Source organism: Protopterus annectens, chromosome 1.part0 (genome assembly GCF_019279795.1).
Source record: "Protopterus annectens isolate FY-2018-M chromosome 1.part0, PAN1.0, whole genome shotgun sequence".
Taxonomy (NCBI): Eukaryota; Metazoa; Chordata; order Ceratodontiformes; family Protopteridae; genus Protopterus; species Protopterus annectens.
Window position 1 is genome coordinate 1,057,269,293 of NC_056725.1, and position 26,217 is coordinate 1,057,295,509.

At 39.2% G+C, this 26,217-nt stretch overlaps 1 protein-coding gene across 1 annotated transcript in view; it reads right to left on the bottom strand.

Moving 5' to 3' along the window:
• The window catches only part of LOC122799665, a 1,990,791-nt gene that overhangs the window by 1,241,117 nt on the left and 723,457 nt on the right, over window positions 1-26,217 (bottom strand). The window contains exon 20 of the mRNA XM_044068913.1: window positions 6,687-6,915. Coding sequence (XP_043924848.1) covers window positions 6,687-6,915 — 229 coding nt within the window. The remainder of the gene's footprint in view (window positions 1-6,686; window positions 6,916-26,217) is intronic.

Consider the following 26,217-nt stretch of genomic DNA (forward strand, 5'->3'; position numbering starts at 1 on the left):
ATTCACACACATATATTCTGTCTTAGTCCTGCTGACCTTCATTCCTCTTCTCTCTAGAACATATCTCCACTTCTCCAGGGTCTCTCCCACCTGTTCCCTACTCTCACTACAGATCACAATGTCATAGCTGCTAAAATATATACTATAAAAACTGATTGTAAAAAATATAATAATATAGCTATATATATTGTTATTATTATCGCCTCATTTTTAAATAAGGTTTGAGAGACATCCTGTCATTCAACCCTGGTTCCTTCTCAGCCTGCAGCTCTATTATCCATCTCAGTTCACTTAGTTCTAACCTATTCTTTATGTCACCCAATCGTAACTCCTGATGAATACATTCTACCACTTTGAATGAAAAATGGTGTGTTCTATCTTTATCCAGGGTATGTTTGGCTAGAGCACTCCTTTCTGGGTCCCCATTTCTAATTGCCCCTAGATGCTCTCTAACCCTCTCTCTCAGTGAGTGAGTGGTCATACCCACATAGAAGGAGGGACATGTGGAGCAAACAGCTAAATATACCAAATATACCAAATTCCTTGTTTCACAGTAGTCTCTAACTTTAACTTTAAACTCATATTTCTTATTCGTTCCAGGGTGTGTAAAGTTCCTATCATGACTCAGTACTCCACATACCAATGTCCACATTTATTTAAACCATATACTTTCTCTATTTTGTTACTAGGTTGACATAACAGTCTCTTAAGATTTTTCTTGTTTTTATAACAAAAGTTAGGCTTAACACCAACAATCCCTGCTATCTCAGGATCTGATTGTAATATGGACAAATTCTTATATACTACCTCTTGTACCTTCTTGATATTTCCAGCAAACTCAAGGTGAATAGGTACAGTTTCTTTAATGGGTTTTTCACAATACTGGGAAGGAATATGACCATCACCATATATCGCCTAGCCATACCCCTCCATAGTGCCCTAACTTCATTGAAACCTACATCTATTTCACTCTTCCTGTAGTTACATTGTAATAATTCATTATTAAAGGTCTCCATATCTTTATCAAACTGTTCCTGACTCATGTCCAGTCTAGAAATGTGCATAGCTTGACCTTTGTGATATTCCTATACACATAACTAGGATGCATACTATCTCTGCTTAAGACATTATTTCTTCTGCAGTCCTTCCTGTATAAACCTGTGGTTAGTGACCCAATCATTTCCTTTACTATTGTGACATTGAAAAAAGATAACTCTTTGTCAGAAATTGAATGAGTGAATCTCAAAACGTCAGTGGTGGTATCCAGGAATGTGAAAAACTCTTCTAGTTCTCTCTTAGTATCCCTCCAAACCAATATAAGGTCATCCACAAACGTCTTATAAAAGAGGATCTTCATGGCAAACTTTTCTTGGGATAGAGCACAATTTTCCTCCCAATGGGCAAGCACCATATTAGCGTAGCTATTGGCACAAGGTGTGCCCATAGCTACACCAAGTAGTTGTAAATAATATTTCTGTCCAAATAAAAAGCTGTTATTCTCTAATATAAGCTCTAACAACATACATCTTCTTCTTCTTCTTCTTCTTCTTTCGGCTTTTCCCGGTTAGGGGTTGCCGCAGTGGATCACCTGTCCGCTCATGATTGTCAGGGGAGTTTTACGGTGTTGAGTTCCCAGCCCGGCGCCCAACCTTCCACAGAAGGCACACACACATGCATGCACACACACACTCACACGTAGAGCCAATTTAGAGTGTCCAATTTACCTACAGCATGCCTTTGGGATGTGGGAGGAAACCAGAGCACCCAGAGGAAACCCACACGACCACAGGGAGGACATGCAGACACCGCACAGAAGGCACCCCAGCCGAAGATCGAACCAGAGAACCTCTTGCTGTGAGGCAGCAATGCTAACCGCTGCACCACCGCAGCCACCCTCTAACAACATACGTATGAAATCTATTTTCTTTCTCTCACACGTGCTATTTAATCCCAAATATACCTTAACTGCTTCTAACCCGTAAGTATGGGGTATGATTGTAAAGAGCCAATTCACATCCATGGATACCAACAAACATTCACTCAATTGTTCAGATGAACCCCCAAAAGTCCTATTTAAATCAAACAAGAGCTGCTTAGTGTCCTTTAGTACATACTGAGACTTATCAATTATTGGCCTTAAATTCTTTTCAACATATTTTGACAAAGAACATGTGACCCAACCTTGACCAGAAACTATCGGTCTAAATGGTGGGTTATTTCTATCTTTGTGTAACTTAGGTAGGCCTTGAATAATAGGAACCACAGGGTTGGTGACAGTCAAAAAAATCTAATATAGACTTTGCAATCAGATTGCTTAAATAATCATAAAGTGATTTATACACACAGCTACAACATGAATCAATGTCAGATAAATGCACCTCTCTGTAAACATTAGTATCGTTTAGCATAATAAGCATGGAATTCATATAATCAACAGTATTAAACACAACAATCCCCCCTCCCTTATCATCAGGGTGAATAGCTAAAGATGAATCATTCCGTAATTCTTGCAACGCTAAATATTCATTCTGTCTAAGTTAAAAAATGTATCTTTACTACTATAGTTACCAGAACTCAGTGTTTCTCCCAGTTGGGACTCACAAATATTACAAAAAACTTCCAATACAGGATTTAAATCAGGAACGAATGAGCTAGGTTTTTTAAAATCAGTGCAAAGTTTAGTATTTTTGCCAAACATAGATTTCGGCATTACATTGTGTGCAAATAGTCTTATATCTAACACAGTACTCACAACGTCTGTATTAGATGCTGGTACAAAAGTTAGTCCTCGTTTGAGCACAGATTCCTGGTATTCACTCTATTCCTTAACCGACAGGTTGCACACCATCTTCCTTAGGTTGTCAGCATGTTCCACATTCTTTTCAAATCTCGCCCCACTTCACCTTCCTGTGATAGAAACCTCCTCTTCCACCCTCAACTGTTGGACCTGCCCGCCCTCAACAAGTCCACTTTGCGAATGGGAAGGGGGGGGGGGGTCCTGTGAAATTGGCACTTGTATAAGTTCTTTTCTCTTGACAGAGGGAGCGTGGTTAGTAATTACATTACAGATAGTTGTTATGTTTGATGTAGAGGCCTTCGCCACCATTTCTGAAGTTTCTAAGACATTTGATCCATCTGTTTTATTCTGAAGGTAGACAGAACCATTTCTAAACTTCCCACTCATACTGGCATCCTCCAAACCTGGATTATGAGAACCGGCAAAGTTCAAACACAAATTTTCATCTGCAGCCATTGCTCCCATTATACCATTGCCTTTCGGCCAAGTAAATACATGACCATTTGAGAAATCTCTAAGATCTCTCTCCAATTTCTTTTTCTTCTGCCCTATTAAATGTTGTTCATGGTCAGAAACACTATCACAAAGATTAGAGAGCATTTGGTCATAAACACTAGCTGGAACAATAGCTCTCAAATCTTCCTGTCTTTTGCGTATGTCTTTAAGCAAAATATTTTCACTGGGTTTGTGAAAGTCAATCAGCAATGTCATGTATATGAGGCTGGTTTCAAGGTTTAATTTTTGCCAGCATTTTAGAAGTTCGGGAAATGTATCAGCTGAAGCAGGCATTTTCAAAATCCTGAGACCCCTTGGAACTACTTTGTGAGAGATACACACCTCAAAATGATATCTGCCACTGTAATTGTTTGAATTTAAGTATATCACAGTCTAATTCATGCACCAACTTCATTACAGCTTTCTCATCAAACTGTATTTGCTCACATCCTATTCCATCATTAGGCATTTCAAAGACCAATAGTGGGTTGTTACCTTGAAATAATTTATCAAATCCAGCCTGCGAATTGCTTACTTCCCTAGCTACATAGTCCAGCTCAATATTGTTCCCTTCAGCCATGCTCCACAGGGCTAGCACCAAAAAACAAAAATGTTATAAGTATTGCAGAATAAGGGAAATCTCACAAAACAAGAAGAGGTGCAACTGCACAGCTAAAGAGAAAATAAGGAGTACCTGGATAATATGCATGGATTTAGAAATATTGCTGTTAAGCAACTGTTTTTGATAACTTTGGCAACAGAAAGTAGAAATGATTGTTGCCAAATTTAGGAGCCCATAAGAGGAAAATAATACAGATCCTTTAGAGGCATTAGAGATATTTCAGAAATTTTATGAACATTTGTAAAGCAGGAGAATGTGTAAATCAAGAAAAAGCACAAATGGAAACAATTATAGAAAATATATGTATGCCAATGTTAGAGGTAGATGAGGCTTAACAATTAACAGTTAAGATGGGAGGAGATGAGATAAAAATGGTGACATATAATCAGTCTGCAAGAAAATCTCCAGGAATAGATGGTATTCCTGTGGATGTTTGGAAGCTAGAAGGGAAGAAAGTGATAAAGATTTGGAATGTTTTGTTTAACAGTATCTTAAAAGGAGGGGAAGCATCAACATCTTGGAAGAAAGCTGTGATGGCTGTAATACCTAAAGATGGTAAAAACACATCAGCCCCAGCTTTGTGAAGGCCCATTTCAATTTTAGATCATGATTATAAAGTGTTTGCATCTATAACAGCTAAAGGAATGACAAAGATATTGCCACAATTGATAGATGTGGATCAGTGCATTTTTGTGTAGGAGAGGCAAACATCTGACATCATTAATTGAACAATAATGCTGCAAAGGGAAGCAGAATGCAATAAAACACTGCTGTTGTTGCTGGGTGTTAATGCAGAGAAAGGATTTGCGAGAGTAAACTTGAATTTTATGAGTAGGGCAATGGAAGCATTTGTATTCCCTGATGTAATAACACGGTTAATTAGGAGGATATATGAAGGACTGGAGGCCAAAATTAAAGTGGGAGGGTTCCTCTCTGATAAGGTATGTCTAAACAGAGGAGCCAGGCAGGGGTGTCCTCTTTCTCCTTTGTTATCTGTGTTATATTTAGAGCCATTGCGAAAGAAAGTAAGGGACTCAGAAATTCAAGAATAATATTGGTATGGCAATCAAGAAAAGTTGGCTTTATTTGCAGACAACATAATTTTGCACCTGATTAAAAACAGAAAAGGACATCTCAGTGTTATGGAACATTCTGAGACAGTTACATGTCTTTTTGGGATGTAAAATTAATGAAGCAAAGCAAAGGCTATAGCTGTAAACTACATACCCACACATGAATTGTTTCAGCAATACACATATTTATGGGGAAATGATAAAATGAAGTATTTAAGAGTACGGGTTAAAAGGATTCTGTTATAGCAGCTAAGGATATGTGGGAAGAGACTAAACAAAAGATAATACAAAAACTGAGAAACTAGAAGCTCTTGTTTATGACTGTTGATAGCAGATACAAGCAGTGAAAATGTTTTAGTCTCTTTAGTTTTATATACAGGTGAGGCATATTTTTTATCAAACGAAGGAGAAGCTGTGGATAGGAATTAATAGAGAGCTGAAGGATTTTGGCTGGGAGGGTAAGAGGACCTTGGTCAAGTGTGATAAGTTGCCCTTCCAATGGAACAACGTGGTTTCGGATTACCTGATTTGACAGGATATTTAGAGCTATAAAGTCAAGGCTCATATACATAGCTCAAGCAGAAAGCTATAATTCAAAGTGCAAAGGAATGATGATGAATTGGGGTAAATTCAAGAAATAAGGAGAGAGTGTGAATGTGGATGCAGATGCTTAAGTAGAATAACAACAGCCATACAGAATATTATAGTCCTGAAGTAGACGAACGTATGCCAAGAACTAAACCAACATGAGATTGGAGAAAGGAGATTCTCCCAACAGTGATGACTGCAATTAGGGGTATAGAGAATATACAAAAGGGGATAGGAATTTACTGCAGAAAACTGGCAAAGGAACCAAGATATTGGGAGGAAATAACTAGAGAGGGAAAGGTAATAGAATTAGATGAGGCCAGTAAGACATTTGGACTGCAGGCTAGAGACGTCCTTCCCTATCACTGATTGCTATAAGAGTACAGTAAACTCTTGGTTAACTGGAACTCAAGCAACCAGAAAAAAAATCAAAGAACTGCAGTACAATTTTCATGTGTTGCACTTTCTTCACCCCCCCGCCCGCAGAAACATACCTTACATTTTTAGAGTTTTAGAGTTTTAAAAAGGAAGGCAGGAATAAATTCCCTCTCTCCCCAACCTAAGAACAAACAAACAAATAGTATAGGGTACAGTATTAGTCAGGCCTATTTTTAATATTAAGTCTCAAGCAACCAGAAGCTACAGTTATCCGGCATCTACCAACCCCCATGGGTGCTGGTTAACAGAGAGTTTACTGTATAGGAAAGCTAAGTCTAACTGCAGTAACATTGCCACACATTACATTTTTAGTGAAAATTATCAGTGGCTTCACCTCATGTTTAAATGATGCTAGTCATTAATGAAGGGTAAGTATATCAAATTGCACTCCAAATAGTCTATTGCACAATGTGTGGGAAAAGGTGAATATTTAACATTATATTGCATTATATAAGCTTATTTGATGAATAAGCAAATATTTCACTACACATTATGTTGCACTTCTATTCTCAAAGTAAAACCAAATCTTTTATGTCAGACCACATCTGCTGATGTTGCTATATTTTGCTTTCATGTAAGAAAACAGTATCCCCTTCATTAATTAACTTTAGTTTAACAATCGTAATGATTTTATCCCTAGTACCATCAGTATTACAAGAAATATTTGACTTACATCTTTTTGAATCTGAGAACTGTAAGAGGAACCATCTATTTCCAAAGTCATCCATTTTTCTTTTGCTAGTTGCAGAACTTGCTTTTCCAGGCTGATGGCTTCTGTGGCTGTAGCAGGACGGTGAACGTGGTAAAGTTCTGTATATATGTGATCTAAAGCCTTAGGTATTAATGCAGCAAGGCTAAGAGATGGATGGAACTCCAGGAAATAAATATTCCTTAAGGCTGAGCTGTAATTAAAATACAAGGTAAAAGATGAGTTATATTTTAATTCACTGTTACTAATGCATACATATTTTCCTTTGTTGTATTATAAATTGACTTTCATTTAGCTATAAGTGCTGCATTCATATTTGCACTTCTATTTTAACCTTGATGCAGTTAGTAACAGAAAAAAAAACAAAATTCAGACTACCTACATTTCTATTTTAGTTCTGGGATCCCCTGATTTGCCTGACTTTTCACCTCCTAATTTTAACCTTCATACATTCCTCCACGGGAAGTCACAATATCTAATATTTAAAATGTCAGTCAGCCATCAGTTCTGTATTATAGCCTTATGTGTAAAACTACCTTACAAGTGTAACTTTTTAAACCATCAATGGGGGAAAACAAGGAGTTATACTCATCATGCCAGTTAATTTCATTAAATTAGAAATTAGAAATTAATTATCCCTATCTTATTTGCCTTCCATTGATGTCAAGGTCATTATTTCGGTGAATGCTAACCTTTACCTTATTTAGAGGGTTCACCTTTCTGCTACAACTTTTGGTGTCTTCCACCCACTTACATATATCTGGATCCTAATTAGTATGATGGTATATATGATCCTGGAGGTCTTATTAAAAAGAGCCACATACTATTTTCCACTCAGATCAGCCTTCTGAATATCATGGCACAATAAAAAAGAGGATACACTTTGACAGGCAAATGTATTAGCATCTGTAGTGTGAAAGAATTGCTAACCAACATGTACCTCATCAAAAATACTTGGCTATACCTCTTTTTTTAGATGTAATTAGAAAGGAGCTCAGCAATCAGTGAGGGATCCTGTTCTTCTTTTGGCTGATTCAGTGGCAAACAGGAATAAAGCACTAACTACAGCCTAGTCAATTCAGATTAATAACCAGCAAGGGCAGCTGACAGAGCAGCAGGGAGAGATGGACATGCACATCCTTGGTGGGAGGACATTCCTTACCTATGCTCTCTTAGGGAAGTCAGGGATCAAAGAGGGGAGTTGTCCTCAAACTTAAGCAGCAAGCATGGGAGACAGGGCAGGGAAATGGGTAGGATATTTAAAGAACCCCCCAGGACAGAAGTGGAGATGGACAAGCCCCCAGGACACCCTCAGGATCCACAACTGACCCCAGCAATATCAGAGCAAGTTCAGGGGTAGAAGACAAGATGGTAGACTTGGTGTGGTCATGTAAAATGATATCCCAAAGGGGACAATAAAAAAAAAGTACAAGTACATTTTGTGGACACGGGATATGGATTCCTTAAGAGAAATCCATCCCATTATGCTGGAGTTAATTTGTTTAAACTGTGTATCAAATTAAACTGTACTGCTTTTCCACATAATTCCATAAATGTTTTTTTTTTAAGTTTATAAAAGTATGGCTTAGAATATCCTCAATACAACTTTAATATATTTATTAGACAAACTAATCAGACTACAGTATTTAGTCTGTGGAACCACTTCAGTGGTCATTGGATGACCAATGTCTCACTGCATGTCAGCTATTTACTTTTAAACATGGTGCACAGTGTTTCACTTTATGTTAGCAGACTTTGTGGTTCTGTTAAGACAACATGCTTATTTGTAACACTGAAGAAAACTGTACCTGACAAAATTTTATTGCAAGAGATGTACTTGTCCCAGGTCAAACAAATTAATAGCTTCACTGTTTGATTGCTAAGCAAATACTGTGTGATAACATTTTTTATGAAGTTGGCAGCTCAGGTTCCTAACATTAATTAAATGTTTGAGGATATAATTGGTCCCTCGCCTATTGATGTAATTAACTATACAAACACATTACTGACACTAGAATATCTCTGTCTATATCCAGGCTAGGACTTGGGATATTAAAATTCAATTATATTTTATTCAAGGAGATCTCATCTTAAGGATGTAGTAGTCTGGATTGGTGTAAAATTAATGCATTAAGGTCATATAAAACTGAACTAGGGTCCTACAGAGACTAATTACTAATTTATAGACATTAACTACAAACTTAACCTATTAATGCAGAATAAATATACAATAGCATTACTTCATAAAATAACTGGGTGAGTATTTTAACAAAGTGAGCCTTTTAATATGACAGGAATTTTACTTGTCAGACAATTGCAGCATGGACTGCTAAGAGTTTCTCTGTGCTACACATCTTGTGCTTGTGAAGAGGCAATACTGATTTATACTATTCGCACTTTTTACATAAAAATGCATATGTTTAGAAATTTGCTAGAGAAAAGTTCACTTAGGAGAGTGACTATTTCCTTGCAAGAAGCTTCTTTAGAGGTTTCCCGCAGGACAGTGTTATGTCACTGCAAATATTTTCACACTTTGTTTGAGTTGTCTATAAATGCTTACAACTTCAGGATTAGCCATGAGTACTGACACTAGAAACACATGCTGCATAAAAGGGTGCATGGCTTGTTTTAATAGGTAAGCTGGATCTCGACTGGTGGGTATCTTGATAGGTAGGGATCAATGAAAGATTTTTGTGTGATAAAGCTTTCAAATAATGGCAGTTATCTGAATCAAGAATCCAAACTGTTGTGAAGGCAATTTTCCAGTACTGCTACCTATACCCAAAGCTCTACACAAAATATACAGAAATTTGGATAAAAATAGGTTCCCAGAGGGAAAAAAACTCATTAAGAAAGAAAGAAAGAAAGACAAGTGAGGAAGAACAAAGGGGAATTGACTGCTGCTTTTAAAGCTCCAAATAAAGAGGAGTAAGTGTGTATTTATTTAAAAGACAATCACAGATGGGCAGGAGGCAAGCTTCTTGAAGCAAACAATAGGCCAAAAACAAACAGAAGTGGAAAGGATAGAATGAAAGTTGTAAGACCTGGAAGAAAACAAAACAGCAATTAAAGCTGACCTGCAGGAGGAGATCCACAGAATACATGCGCTAAGACAAATAATAAAAAGTCAGGTAGAAAATGTAAATGGATGATCTTGAAAGTTGCTGAAGAAGGGACAATGTCAAGAAAATTGAAATACAAGATAGTGGGCAACAGTGAAGTGGAACATTTTGTAATGCAGTTGTTACAGGAGAGATGTGTAATACCAGGAAATCAAAAGACATTAATAAACAGGATAAATAGGGTAGGACAGCCGCAACCAGGAACAAACATGTTTTGGCATGCTTCCATTCCTTTTCTTAAAAAATGAAATATTAAGACAAATAAAAACATCTAATGTTATCATATTTGCCGGGATGTTCATAAAGCTTGTCAACAATTACTCAAAAGCATTGTATAGGAGAAGGAAAACTATGCTGGAAATTTTAACTGAGCTAAGGAATAAATACAGCAGAAGCATGGCTGAAATATCATGCATTTCTGGAAGTACAGCAGAAATTCAGACTACTCATCATGGAAAATATTCAAACGTTTAAACAAAATTGTGACAGATATGCAACACAGGCAGAAAAAATCCAGATATCCTGTGAGATATGGACTGGGAGTCAGAGACACTGGAATGGCATGCAAAATCAGACACCAAAACCCCTGCTGGGGAAGAAGACAATGCCACAATGTGCAGAGTAGATGCATATTAGTAAAACAGACAAGCAGGAAATAAACAAATTGCAAAGACAAGTATAAGGAGAAGAGAAACACGACAAGATAATGTAGGGAAAACAAGTGAAAGACTTCAGTCAAAGGAACAGTAGAATGAGAAGCTCAAAATTATGACATCAGCATCAGTCATGCAATGCAGTATTGTGAAAGGAAATAAATTAAAGTCTTAAAAGGCTCATGTCCAAGGCTTACCCTTGCACATGCAAGAGGCAAAAAGCAGGGATCCAGAGGTTGGTGGGATCTGAGTATGTTGTTCAGTTTAGAGGATAGGCCAGAAGAAGGGATATGCCAAATGGCAGCAATGGATGGCAGCGTTGATGAAACTGGGGAGGGATACACAAAAACAGCAAAGGAAATACAGACACTTATGTGACACATTGGGGTTTCATCAAATCCTAGAAGAAGGAAGAGGAGGATGAGGAAGATACAGTGAAAAGCAAAAACAGGATGGGGTGCAATGTTAGTCTATTACAAGAACAAAACTGACATTCAGAGAGGGGTAGGAGATCCTGTATTATGACCACTCAAAGGGAGAAATGGACAACAAGGCATGGGGAGGACATAGGGGAGTAGCAAACATATTTTGGAGGGGACTTCAGACAAGCACAGAGAAAGAGATAAGAGTAATAGGCAGATGGGTCACTGGCAGGAAAGGATGGAAGATGCATGCTGGACAATGCAAACAATCTATGCACCAAACAGGAATGAGTATGGATTCTACAATAACTTTTTTTTTTAGTAACTGAGCATAGACCAGAAAAAATGGGATAGAGATAGACGAGAAGGTATAGAACCAGAAAAACACAGGTTGTATGGAAGGAGGGAATATAACAAAAAGATAAAACAAAAACTAGATCAAGAAATGAAGCAGGGATGGTGGCTGAACATATTGAGAGAAAGGTATCCAACTAAGAGGGAATACACCTTCACATAAAATATTTTGATACAGACAAGTAGGATAGATATCTTCTTAAAGAAGGATAACATAATGGAAATAATGAAAGGGGTTTAAATACAGGAGAGGTACATATTCGTGCAGCAGTCAGACTTCAGGCAAGTGTGCAGGAAAAGAAAACTGAAAAGGCGGCAGAGGTGAGCGAGCTATAAATGGAAAGACATGAAATATAAGGAAACACTGCAATGATTAGTAAAGGAGTCAATACAGGGCAATATGAAAGACAGAGACAAACAATAAGAACATTAGGTGGATGGAATCAAGGTCAGTGTTAGAGGAAAACTGATGAGCACAAAAGGAAAGACTAGAAGGAAGTGAGGGTTGAAGAGTTGGAGAGAGAGAGAGAGATGAAGGTGCTACAAAAGGAAGCTGAAATAAAGGAAAGTAGAAAGGAAATGCTACAAGACAGAGAAAAAGCATTAAAGGAAACAGTCAAATTATTACAGAGCAAGAAACTCAACAATGGTACTGGAGGGATGACTGGTGGATAATGGGGCAGAAGACACAAGGGAAATAGCTAACTAAGACATACAAGAAAAAGCAAGCATAGAAAAAGAGGTACAGATGATAAGGGAAGAAAATGGAGAATAGTTCATAGAAGATGAACTAACTTCTAATCAGGGAAAAACATAAGGAATATTACAGGGAGATTTACAAACAACAGAAAGGGACAGACGTCTCAGAATGGAATTAGGAAAAGAATACAGAGAATGAACTAAGAGACAAACTAAATGTAGAGATGACAAGTGATGAGAAAAGGAATGCCATAAACAAGATAAAGGTGAGGAAAGCAAAAGATCAGGTGGATTATCCCTAGAATTTTACAAATTATGAGTGGAGGAATCTTAGAAGCTCCTAGAGGAGGAATACAGGACTCAGGTAAAATATCTGAACGTATGAGGACAGTCAGGATAACCGTCATACTTAGAGAAATTACACTTGGCAAATCCAATCAGTTCAGCTCTGCCTGCTAAATGGTGTCTGAAATACAACATTTTCTAAATTTATAGAATTGTGTGACATACCACATTAGTCTTGAAGTAAACAGAGTATTCCAAACCTGCTATCGGGTGGGAAAAATGTCAGTGATATGACAGAATCCAAAGACTTCAGTATAGCTGGATTCCCTAGGATATCAGCTATCAGTTCATTCTATGGGCTTAACATTTAAATGTAAGGAGTGGGGAGGCAACAACATCTAAAAGTGCTCAATTATGCTTATTTTCAGAAATTAGGGCCACTGACAGCAATACTGCTAATATATATATATATATATATATATATATATATATATATATATATATATGTGTGTGTGTGTGTGTGTGTGTGTGTGTGTGTGTGTGTGTGTATATATATACATGTGATCTTGATTCATCTGCTTTATTACCAGTTTCATCTTCAGGATGTGGACTTTCCCCATGACTTTTGGATACTTGCTTTTCCCTCCAACCTGTACGTATGGTGGTCTTTTGCAGTTTCTATTACAGTGGTATTTCACTTTCAGCTGATTCTTTACTTTATACTGATTTTCAGGAATCAACAATGCAAAAGAAATGGGCAATCTATTTTTCAACCTTCTGAACATCAGCAGTTGATTAATGAGAAATAAGTACCTGTACAGAAGTATTCCTTTACTCCAAATCTTTCACTTTAGATTCTTCAGAGTTTGGATAGTTCTCTTTACTTGTCCACTGGTCGGAGGATAGTACTAACATGCTTGAATTCTTTTTCACATAAATGTTCCTAATTCATGAACCGTGCACTGTCGACCTTGGCTAGACATGCGAATATCAGGTATCCCATCTTGAAAGTCTTCACTTTAATTCACTAATGGCATTTCTTGTCTCTGCCAGTCTGATAACTTTTTAACAAACTTGAAGTAATAATTGACATTAAAAGCCCCATGGAATTTCTCAACTAGAGCACATTTGTAGTTATTTAGTTCCACTGTTGATGTGTAAAAGGTTATTCTATCATATTTTCTTTTGGATTGATTTAACTGTCATTCATCTGTGGCCAAAACATTATACTTCTTGCTCTTTCTTTGCACATATAACAAGTATCCTCCCAACAATTTAATTAGGTGACTGGACAATATTATTTTGATAGCTGTGAATATTAGAGTTTAGAAGCAAAGGAAGGCTGGATCCTTTCCTAACTTATGATTAGCCTTTCGTTATCATGTCTTTCAGTATTTGCCTCTCTAAGCTGGCATTAGTACACCTCTGAAATTCTTTTACTTTTTCCCTCTGTCATTGGTAACTGCAGCATTACCCAACAAATATGTAGTCCTTTGTCTGATAGTTCTTCATCACTATCAGGCAAAACTGCTGTACTCAAATGTCTGGTCTGTATATCACTTTCAGATCATATTATAACACCCTCTGCAATCTCAGAGGTGTCTTGCACAAAGTTTTTTTTTTTAATATGCTTTGTAGGGGGCTGTAATCCATTTCCACTTGAACTTCTTCAGCAATTATATTTTCAAGAAACTTCTCACTTCCATACCTTGTTGCTAACATTTCCTTTGGTTACTGAGCATATCTCTTCCATGTACCTGTAAATGCTCTTCTTCTATAGGCAAATGATCCATTCACTTGTACGATCACAGCTCCTGTACTATTTTGACTATCATCTGTGTGTTACACAGCTGGCTTAATAACATCATAACATTTTAACACTGAGTCATCTGTAACAAGTTTCTTAAGGATTTTACAACCCTTGCTCTGTCCATAACTCCACTTCTGCCCTGCCTCATGTTCTAACAGTTTTATCTATAGCTATAGTTTTCCAAAACATATTATGTACAAGCTTTGCAATGTCTGTAAAGCCTGCTTATCGTCTGACCTTGATGTTTGCACATTCGTTGGAATTTTTTCTGGGTCAAGTTTCAGACCCTCTAACATACCTTTCAACTTTCTAGAATTTTGCAGAAGATGCCCAGATTTAGATTTTTGCCTCATATTTTTGGTCTGTTTCTCAAAATATCTGTAGTTTTCTAGCAAATCACCAGGATGATTTGAGGAGTGAAGTCACTAAATAATGAGATATATTTGAATTTCAGACTTCATATTCTCAGAAAAATGCATGCTAAGATAAATCTTGTTATTCTATAAACTTTCTAAGTTTATAAGAGCAATATTTAAAATCTGTCCCTATTTTTGGGCCTTTTTTCCCCATTATGTCAGGCTTTGTCCAGATTTCTTGTGCTAAGAGGTTGAGAGGTATGCCCTCTAACATTACAGTACAACTGGCTTCCTAACTTTAGATCGAATATGTTACTTAGATCTAAAGCTGATCATACATAGAGTTATGAAAGTCCATAGCAGAGAATGTCTAAAATAAAACAAGCTTTACATCAAAATGTATTTATTTATTTATTTATTTATTTCAGTTTGATGACTGGGGAGGTCCACTGGGCTCAGGGAGCCCATTTTCAGTGGAGGCCCGGGGAGAAAAGCTCCGCATTACATAGTGATTATACACAGTTATTCACATAAGAATCTGTATTACATAGTGATTATACACAGTTATTCACATAAAAATCTAAATTAAGTGAGGTAAAAATATATATGCAGTTATACCCAGTTGTTCACATAAAAAAATCCAAGTTAAATGAAGAAGAGTACAATTAAATAAAATTGTGTTACACAGTGTGTTCACAGTTACAGTCAAAGTAAAGAGAAACACAAATCAAAAATGGTTAAGAGTCAGAGAACAACATAAGTTATATCGTTTCAAGGTGTCAAGTATTTATGAAGGTATGATATAGAGTAGGAACAGGGGAGTTATTGAGAAGAAGTTGAGGGTGCAGAATGTAATTTTAAGCTAAAGTACAGGAATAAGTTGTTGCAGATTATATTTTTAGCTAAAGAAGTTAGCTGAGGAATGGGAGTATGTTCCCAGGTTAGAAGGCATTTGAAGTGTATGGAGGAAAAGGCAACTGGGAAAGAGAAGTGAAAGAGAGCAGAGATGGTAGAGGTAGAAGAGGGTTGTACAGGTGGTTACTTTTACTGTTATGTCAGGTTAGGTTTAGGCTCAGAGGTAGAGAAAGGTTTCTGGCGAGAGAGAGGCATAAGGCTATGTGGGGAGAGAGCAGTTGCATTTCCATTTGGAAGAAAGGCAAGAGTGTAGAAGACTTTTAAAGGTGTCAAAGCTTTCACAAGTCCTTAGGAAGGATGGCAAGGAATTCCATTTTTTAGCTAAAGAAAAGGATAGCAGATACTGCCCAGCAAGACAATTGGGTTTACGGACAGTGATTAGGTTTTGGTGGGATGATCTTAGAGATCTTGGAGGGGAGTATGTTTGGAGGATATTGGACAGGGCTGGGCACTTAGTAGGTTGAAAAATTAGTTTATGGGCTGTAGTAATTTGGAGATAATCTAGATGGTTGGGGAGTTCAAGCCAGGTTTAACAAATGAAGGGCAGTACAGTGATGGGAGGAGAATTTGGCTTTGATGGCAAATTTAGAAATGTTATTATAGCAGATTTCCAGTTTGGAGGAGAGAGATGTAGATAGGTTAGATAGGAGAGGAGCACCATATAAAAATGAGGGAAGCAGATAGGTAGTGGCAAGGATTTGTCTGGTGGGAGGGGAAAGGAAGTGGATGTTTCTGTATAGCATACCAAGTTTAATATGAGTTTACTTAATGTTTTGCTGGATGTGGGTGTCGAACTTTAGGTGTTCACCAATAGTTACCCCAAGAAGTTTAGCGAAGGGAGAGACCTCTAAGGCAGTGTTGTTGTGGCTTACAATTTGGAAAGAATGTTTATCAAGAAGGGAGGCTTTTGATGGAGAGAATAAGAGAATAAGAGAATGTTGGATTTGTTGGCATTTAATGAGAGGTGGTTTTGGAGCATCCATTGTTCAGTGAAGGAGAAGGCAGTTTGGGTTATTATTTGTAGCTGAGGGAGGGTGGGGGCGCAGCAGATTAAAGTGGAATTGTCTGCATATTGTACAATTTTGGTATTGGGTATGGCTTTGTGGAAGTCATTAATGAAGATGTTGAACAGCATTGGACCAAGTATAGATCCCTGAGGTACCCCAGTGGGGGTTGGAAGGAAGGAGGAGGTGCCCTTTCCCCATTTCATGGCATGAGACCTACCAGAGAGGTAGCTTGAGAACCAAGATAAAGAATCATTGGAGAGAGGGGGGCTAGAGAGGTGGTTTAAGAGGTGGGTGTGGGAAATGGTATTGAATGCTTTGGACAGGTCTAGTAGAACTGTAGAGACAATGTTACCAGAGTCACGGGCTAGATTTACTGTTTCTAAGAATGAGAGCAGGGCAGTGGTAGTACTATGACCAGGTCGGAATCCGTGTTGGGTTGGTGTAATTAGTTGATGTAAGGCTAGATATGGCATAAGCTGTAGGTGGATACATTTCTCTAGGATTTTAGAGATAGGGGAGAGGATAGCTATAGAGTGGAAATTAGAGATGCTGTTGTTTTTGCCTGCCTTATGGAGAGGTAGGATAAAGGCAGCATGCCATAGTTTTGGCACATAACATTCCTGTATATATCTGTTGATTAAGATGCTGACAGGAAGAGCAATACTGTCTGCGGCTATTTTTAGGAATGAAGATGGAATATTGTCAGGGGCGGTGGTGCAAGGTTTTAATTTAGAGAGTAATCTTTTTATGAGGGAGGTAGAGATGGGTGTCAGCTCAAATATAGGTAGGGGATTAGAAGCAGAGTGTTGTGTAGGGTGTTTGGAAGATTGGGTGGGTTGTTGTTAGGGAAGGTTTTGGTCAGGTCAGCGATGGAGTTGGTAAAGAAGGAGTTGAATAGGGAGGCTATTTCAGAGTCAGATTTGTTTGAGTCAGGGCAGGAGTTATTTTTGGAACCTGGTTTGAGAAGAGAATTCACTGAGTTGCAGAAATGTTTGGAGTTATTAGATTAGTTGGACTGGAGTTTAATATAGTAGGACTTTTTATCTCTAATGATATGTTTTTTAACAAGGTTACGAAGTTGTTTATATATAAGGAGAGTTTCTGGCAGCTTATTTTGGTGGTAGCTTTTCCAAGATTTGTCCCTTTGTAGCATTAGTTTTTTTGGTGTCTTTGGTTAGCCAAGGTGTGTACTTAGTTTTGACCCTCCTTGTTCTTGGAGGAGCTAGGGAGTTGAGGATGCTTAAAAAGGTAGAGTTGAAGAAGTCTATGGCATTGTCTAGTGGTAATGTTTTTAGTGGGATCCAGTTTGTTTGTTTTAGGGCATCCAAGAAGGTTCTGGGTTGAAGTTTGTGAGGTTACGGGTGTGGGTATATTGGTGTAGGTGAGGAGAGGAGTGAGTAACTCTGTGGATGAAAGATGGCAAGTGGTCACCTATAGGGTCAGGAGTAGTGCCAGAGTCTATGACTTTGTAGGGGTCAGTTACTAGGATCCAGTCTAGAGTTGTACCTGGAGGGTTAGTTTTTTTGGGTCTGGTGATAGTGTTAGTTAGTTAGGTAAAGTTGAATAGATTGATGGATATAGTGGGATTTGGGTTGTTGATTTTATTCCAGTCAATATTTACATCTCCAAGTATGAAGGTCTCAAGTTTAATATTGGTAGAGGTCCAGAGGAGGACTTCTTCAAGAGTGGAGATGTTATTACCTGGGGGGATGTAGAGGGCAATTATACATATGTTTTTATGGTTATTTAGTTTTAGAAGGCCTATGACTAGTTCAGCATTGTTGAATGGAGGGACAGGATTAGGGTAGGGAGATATGGACAGCAGGTTAGAGTAGATTACGGCTACCCCACTCCCTTTTCTTTTTAAGCAGTCATGTCTCAGGGCTTGGAACCCGGGTGGTAGGATTTCAGAATCACAGATGTGGGGTTTTAACCAAGTTTCTGAGATGGCTACAATATCGGGTAGGTTATGGTTGAGCCAGGCATGGAATTGGGTTACTTTGTTCTTTAGGCTTTGTGCATTCAAGGTGAAGAATTTGAGGTGTTTGTGGCTAGTTTTATTGCTTGTAACAGTGGGGATTGGAGAAGCAGAAGAGTTTGGTCCAGGGTTTGGATGTATGTCCCCTGCTAAGTAGAGGAAGTTGAGGAAGGGTAGTGACATTTTTGAGCTGGTTTTTAATAGTTGTGGATGGTAGGGAATTAGTTTATGTTTGTGGTATGTAGGTTGGAGGGAGACAAGCTTTAATTTGAAGTAGTGGAGGAGGTTGGGTTGGACTAGGGAGGTGGATATGTTGTGAAAATGTTTTATAGTGGGATGAGGAGGAGGGGTGGGAGTGTGGGGGTTGAATAGGTAGGAGGGGTGAATTAGGTTAGAATGGTAAGAGGTAGCATGATATAAAGGGAGTAAGAATAGAAAGAAGATAAATGGGGTTTGAACTGTTTGAGTTATAAGATATGTCATGGTTGTGCTGCGGATGAGAATTAGAGGGAGGAATTAGTGGGGCAGATAGGAGAGTATCAGATGAGGTGGACAATGAGTGTATGTGGAATTTGAATGGGGTTGGAGAGGTTGTGATTGGGCATTGAAGTTCAAGAGGGAGGGGCAGAGAGTGGAGGAGACTGGTTGGTTGAATTATGATAGTAGGGGATGATTGGTGATTGACAAGGGGGAGGGGAATGGTTAAGTATAAATGTAGGAGTACTGGAGGCATGGTAGGGGAGCGGAGTGAGCCCATAGGGAGAACGGAGCGGGAAGAGCCAAATGTAAGAGTCAGGATAGGAACAATCAGTAAAACAGGCAGTAAGCTTGGGGTAGAGTAGGCACAGAGGGAGTAGAGAAAAAACACAGGGATGTTAAGTAGAAGAAGCAGAAAACACTCAAGGGAGTAAAAGAAGTAAGAAGATGTAGGGAAACTACACTAGAAAGGATAGGAGTTGCTACACCAGGGCAAGAAATTAAGATTAGGTAAAGACTGCCATCTAGTGGCCAGCTGCGATAAAATGACTTGGCAACGGTAGATCCCGGGCGGAGATGAGCTAAAAGAGGAGCTTAAAACTCGGGGAGAAAGGCAGAAAAGAGGGCCAGGGTATAATACAGAGTGTGTGGTGGGGTAGGGGATGGGGTTGGCTGCTGCAACACCAGGTACAGAGCAATTCCTAACCACCTAGCAGGGGTATGGAAATGGCAAAACAGCCATTAACACATACTTTCAATAGTCCTTTAGTTTGTGGAGATAGTTCAGGGAGTGGGTAGAACAGGTCCTTTACTGTACAAGGCGCTGGTTTTCTTTCCATGACCAGCAGGGTGGTTTCAAAGTTCAACAATAGGCAGAAGTTAGGGAAGCTAAAGGAGAAGTTGTAGAAAGGAGAGCAATGAAATACAATGCAAGCACAGAAACCAATAACTATACTAGTATTGTAATCACAGACTCAACACAGCTTTCCACATCTACATGCAAAATAATAAAATGTAACATTAAATACATAGGGTAAGGCAGCACCATGATAAAACTCATGTAGAAAGACTTGTTTGTAGTCTAGCACCAACACTATGGCCTACACTTGTAGATTACATAGATTATAAGTTCATAGGTGTGTACTAGGCTAATGGCCCTGCAACCTTTACAAGCCTAGCCCATAGGATTACCCTGGCATCGTGCCACCCAACTTTAGTTCCCAGTGCCTCTGTCAAGTAGAGCCATTGGAGTGATCCCCGGGGTGAATTTTCTATTTCCCATCCACTCATCAAATTTCTCTTGAAGAGGGCCAGTGAGGTGCTCCGCTTGACATGTTTGGGAAGTCTATTCCATAGCATGAGCAGTCTCTGGGTTATGTACCTGTCCCTCCAGCTTGTTCTGTTGATTGTGGTAATGAGGTTGAGGACTCTGGAGCATGTAGTGCAGAGGGATTGGGATTTCTTTAGATGTAGCATTTCTAACAGAGCTGGGTCAGACATGGCTTTGTAAGTCAAGTATAAATCACCTCTAAGTAGGCGATATGAGACAGAGAATAGTTGATGTTTTTTGAGTCTGTCCATATAAGACAAGTGTTTAAGGCCTAAGATCCTCTTTGTGAGGTATTTTTTGTGGCCTCTCCAGTTCTTGTAGGTGTCTAGTGAGGTACATGCCAAATGGGGCATTGTACTTGATGACTGGCCTAATGAGGGAAGAGTAGAAGTAGACAATGACCTCTTTCTTCCTGGATGCAAAACCCTTAGTAATGAGATGTGCCACATAGAAGGACTTTCTGACCACAGTGGCAATGTGGTGGTCAAAAGAGAGGTTGCTGTCAACCTGTGTTCCCAAATTTGTTATGATGCCTTCTGTGTTCAGTGGACTACCATTGATGTGATAATTCATGGGAACCGGGTTTTTCCCAAAGGGGATGATGACACATTTTTTTGGCATTGAGCTTAAGGCCATGGTTCTGACACCAGTCATTGTTCTCAGTGAGGCCTTTCTGTAGGATGTCAACATCCCTTGGGGAGTTAATTATGGCTCCCAACTTGCAATCGCCTGCCAACTTTGTCAGCCAGAGTCCCTTCATGTTGGCCTGGACTTCAAATAATTAGATACCAAACAGGAGAGGACCCAGGACTGAACCCTGTGGGACTCCACTCGTGACTGGTTGACAGTCTGACTTGGAGTCCGCTACTTTCACACTGTGGTTTCTATCTGTGAGCCAGTTTGCAACCCAGCTAGTGATACAGGGATTGATGCCTAGCTTAGTGAGTTTTTCTATGATTCCTGAGTGGGGAATGGTATCAAAGGCCTTGGCCAGGTCAAGGTTGGCTATATGAACCACCTTGCTTTCATCCACAGCTCTGGTGACTGACTCAAAGAAGTCAACCAGGTTGAGCAGGCATGATTTACCCTTCACAAAACCAAACTGTGTGGGAGCCAGAGTTTGGAGGTTCCCTATATCTTTGTTTATTAAGTCCATGATGATGCATTCCATAGGTTTGCATATCAGACTTGTCAGGCTAATGGGGCGATAGTTCCCAGGGTCTGTAGTCACTCCTCCTTTGTGGAGAGGGATGACTGTAGCAGTGCGCCATTCGGTAGGGACAAAGCCTGAGGTGAGGCTGTGACTGAACAGGGCACACAGGTGAGGTGCCAGTTCACTCTGTAGTTCATGTAGAACACAGCCAGCGATATTGTCAGGTCCCATAGAAGCTGTATTTTTGGCCTTGGACAGTGCTGTTTTAACCTGTGCAGCAGTAATACTGGGTGTCTTGCAATCTACTGATATTGTGATTGGTCTTTTGGTGGAGGAGAGAGGGGTAAAGTAGGCAATGAATCTGTCAGCCAGTATATTGGCAATATCTGTTGGCAACAGCTCTGAGCAAATCTGGGTATTGCCGTGGAGATTCTTTACGTAACTATAGAAGGCCGTGTGGTTGTCTTTACTATCTGCTGCAATTCTGTTTTCATAGCTAACTTTAGAGGATTTGATAAGGGAGTTTTTCCAGTCTTGGGACTTCACATTATTTCTTATCAGTTTCCTCCTTTTGTTGTAGAGTTTGTTTATGGTAGGGGACCACCAGATTGGCTTCCTTTTTTTGGAGGAGAGCTTCTTGGTTCTATTGGGTATGGCGAGATCCATGCATTTGTGTATGTGTTTGTACAGAGCATTAGTGTATGATTCAGTGGTCATGCAGCTGTTCTCCAATTGCATGGGTGCCATGAAGTTAGCCACCTCTGTTTTTAGGAGCCCAAAGTTAGCTTTGGAGAAGTTTTTCATGGCGGTTACCTTTGCGGGTGGGGGGGATGTGGATTTCCCAGGTGATTAGTTTGTGGTCGGATCTAACCAGGGAGAAGTTGACTATTGGTACAGAGCAACAGTCACCCATGTTAGTAATGACCAGGTCAAGGATGTTGCTACCTCTAGTGGGGGTAAGAATGAGCTGGTCCAGGGCATTGGAATTAATGAATTCCAGGAAACGTTGGGCACAGGATAAATAAATAATTAGTGCATTGTCTGTCACTACACAAACACACACTATATATAAATAAATAATCTGAGATAATTATATCAAATTGGATGGGACCACACAAAGTATTATTAGCTAGCCTCAAACCATCAATACTGCCTTTCAGAGGCTGCACTGAGCAGCATTAAGCAAACGATAAGCTGACAAGCTCCTGCTGCAATTTTATCCTTAGTGCTATGCATGCTGTTTGTAGCTCTCTTAAGTGCTTATTACATTTTGATATAAAACTTGTCAATATTTTAGACATTCCCCAACATGACCATTTAGTGCTCTATGCACAATCAACTTTAGACTGAAGCAATAAACGAAGCATCAAGCTTCAATCTAAAGTTAGGAAGCCAGTACAATCTATTTAACTTTAAATTATTTTGCTGTAGCCTATTTAGCAGCTGCAGGCATACTCTTCCTTTTTCTATTTATGGCCATTTACAAGACCAAGACTTTCATTTTTTCATAGGGCAGGAAAGTAGTTAGGGGGCTAATGGGGGGGCCCTTACAAGCCTAGCCAAATTTACCCTTGTATGAAGGTGACTCTATTCCAAAAAAGTGTAACCTCTCTGGAGACAAATCTGTCCGCATTCCAATAAAGCAGGGTCAGAGATTTGCTTTTATAAGGAGCAGAGATCACCTCTGAGTAGCCTGTATGAAAGAGACAAAAGCCACACATATAGCTTCTGAGAGACCTTGATTTTTTTTTGTGAGGGAGTTTGTGGTCTCTCCAATGCTGCAGGGTGTGCTGAAAAGGTACATACCAAAGGGGCATTGTACTTTTTGTGTAAGACCTTCTTGAAGGATGTTGACATCTTTTGGAGATTCTATGACCACAGCCAGTTTGCAGTCATCAGCAAACTTTGTCAGCCACAGTTCCTTGGTTTTAGCTTGTACTTCAGAGAACCAGATTCCAAACAGTAGAGGTTCCAGGACCAGTCCCTGTGGAATACCACTGGTTACAGGTCTGCTGTTGGAGGTGGAGTCCCCTATTTTGACTGTATGGGTTCTATCAGTGAGCCAGTTCACAACCCACCTTACGATATAAGGGTTGTCAATGATGCCTAAGTGAGGGATAGTGTCAAATAATTTAGCTAGGTCTAGGCAGTATGCAGACTTCCCCTCATCCAGGGCCCTGGTGACTGTCTCAAAGAAGTCCATCAGGTTTAACAGGCATGATCTCCCCTTGAAAAATCCAAACGCTAATAGGTACCTTTCAAACACCACCTTTGTGCAAAAAGATAACAGTAGTTGTTTTCCATTCATGTACGATGAAGCCAGTGCTTAGACTGTGACTTAGACTGTGACTAGACAGATTTTATAACTTGTTTGTTTTGATGTTAGATACATATGGGATACAGCCTGGGATGTTATCAGGACCCATTGATGCTGTGTTTTTGGCCTTAGAGAAAGCGTTTACAACCAGCTCTTTAGAGATGCAAGGTAGGGGATAGGTGGTAGCGATGTCATGAGGTACATGTGGCGGGGACAGGGGAGTGACATTTTCACCAAACCTGTCAGCTAACAGGTTAGCTATGTCCACTGGCAAAGTATATGTGTTACCATTAACTACCAGTTCATGGATGCAACTAAAGAACGCCTTATGGTTGTCCTTTACTGAGGAAGCTAACTTGGATTCGAAGTTTGCCTTGGAGGACTTCACAAGAAATCTTATTTCTTTATGTAAGCTGAGGAGGGAATGTCTCCAGTTTAAAGCCGTATATGGTAGAGTGAGCGCGGCATAGTTACTGGTCCGTCCTGAGGGGAGGTGCAGTGAAACCAGGGCTTTGGGGGTGGGGCTGCTACTATATGCACCAGAGAGATCCAGGATGTTGGCACCTAGTGGGGTGTGTCAACCAGCTGGTCCAGGGCATTGGAGTTAACAAAGTCGAAGAACCTTCGGGCAGGTGAGTATGAGTACACGTAATTCACCCAGTCAATGCTAGGATCTTTGAGGAATATTAATACACCACCTCCTTTAGTTTTCTTGCCTTCTGTTTATGGTCTGTGTGATGAAAGGAGATACTGCCAGCACAGCTGGCTAGAATTTTGTACATGCACAATTATAACTGTTTAAAGTGGGGCCATGTTCCAAATGACATCACACACCCTCCAAAAAAAAGGGTCTCACAGAGAGGAGGATGTGGTGCCAGAGAGCCTGACCTCAAGCTAAATGCTAAAAGTGCAGAAAAACAGCAGTAAGACAATAAATATTTTTTTTAAACAGCACAAAAGAGCAAGGAAACTCTAAAGAATGCTTTTAAATGCAATCAATTCAATTATTTAACACACTCCTTGGGAGAAAATCAGAACAAACAAACAGATGATTTGCAAACTGAGAAAATTTCCAGTAAATACTTTACAAACAGTGAAAATAGCAAAAAGCTTTGCAAACAGTGAAAACAGTAACAAAAAGCAATTTAACAGGCCCAGTAAGGCAGACAATTGCAGTACAACAGTGCAGATTCATTTATAGTAATAAAATACAGTAAAATAGTAGGCAGCGGACAATAAAAAGTGCAATAAATAGTAAGAATAAGTAATAAATCGTGAAAATAGTCAAGAAAACAGGCAACATATGGTTTTTAGGAAGCTTAGAGGCCTCTAGTCATCTGGTATCTCAGCATAGAGTTGTAGCTGGTAGCCCTCGGCTCGGTATGAAAAAGGAGAAACCCACTCAAGGATGGGGCTTAAATACCAGAAGGTTAAAACCTAACAATTTTTTTAAAAAAGCTCAAAAGAACCAATGAGGTGCTTACTCCAAGCCCTAAACTAGCCAACCTTTACCAGCCAGGTACCAATCAGCATAATCCTCTCACCAGAGTTCAGAATTGCCCTTTCTAATCCAAGATGGCCAAGAAAATGTGCTCAGAACAAATGGCCACTACAAAAAACAGGCCCAGATGCAGCAAACCTGTATCTGGACTATGCTACAGCTACTAGCTACACTGTTTTAGGCTGAAAATACTAAGGAAAGGTTTACCACAGCAGAAAAACAGCAGTAAGACACTAATAAATGTTTTAAACAGCAAAAAGGAGCAAGGAGACTCTAAAAAATGCTTTTAACTGCAAACAATTCAGTTATATAACACACTCCTTGGGGGAAAATCAGAACAAACAAACAGATGCTTTACAAAGAAAATTTCCAGTAAATACTTTATAAAAAGTGAAAATAGCAAAACGCTTTGCAAACAGGAACAAAAAGTAATTTAATTGGCCCAGTAAGGCAGACAACTGCAATACAACAGTGCAGATTCATTTATAGCAATAAAATACAGTAAAAAAGTAGACAGCAAACAATAAAAAGTGCAATAAATAGTAAGAAAAAGCAATAAATAGTAAAAATACCAAGGAGCCAGGCATCGTATGGGTTTTAGGAAGCTCAGAGGCCTCTAGTCTTCTGGTATTTCAGCACAGAGTTGTAGCTGGTAGCTCTCCTCAGTTCAGCTTAGTTAAGCAATAGCTATTTGGAATGTCATCGCTGCAGATGAAATACCAAATGTAAGTCTAAGGAGTCTATCCTGTCATGTGTACTAAATGTACACAATCTGAAGCTTCATTCATATAGCCATACCTGCCAGAAGCTCAGGCTTGTTTCTAGTAATGAAAAAAGACAGTATTTGGCATTCCTAATACCACTTACTCAACTGCAAGGAAAAGGTAATTCTCTCTCTTATAACCATTCTGAACTTACAGATCAATACAAATGCAAATCGTGCCTTTTTTCACAACAGTGGACATACTATTCACTCATTATGCTGTCTTCGACTGCTTTTTAATGAAATGTAGGCTTTCAATATATTTCAGTTCATGTTCCACTTTTTTCTCAAAGTGCTACAGCTACTTTTCTGGGACCACGTTTCACCAATACCCTGTTATGGTTATTCTCCTG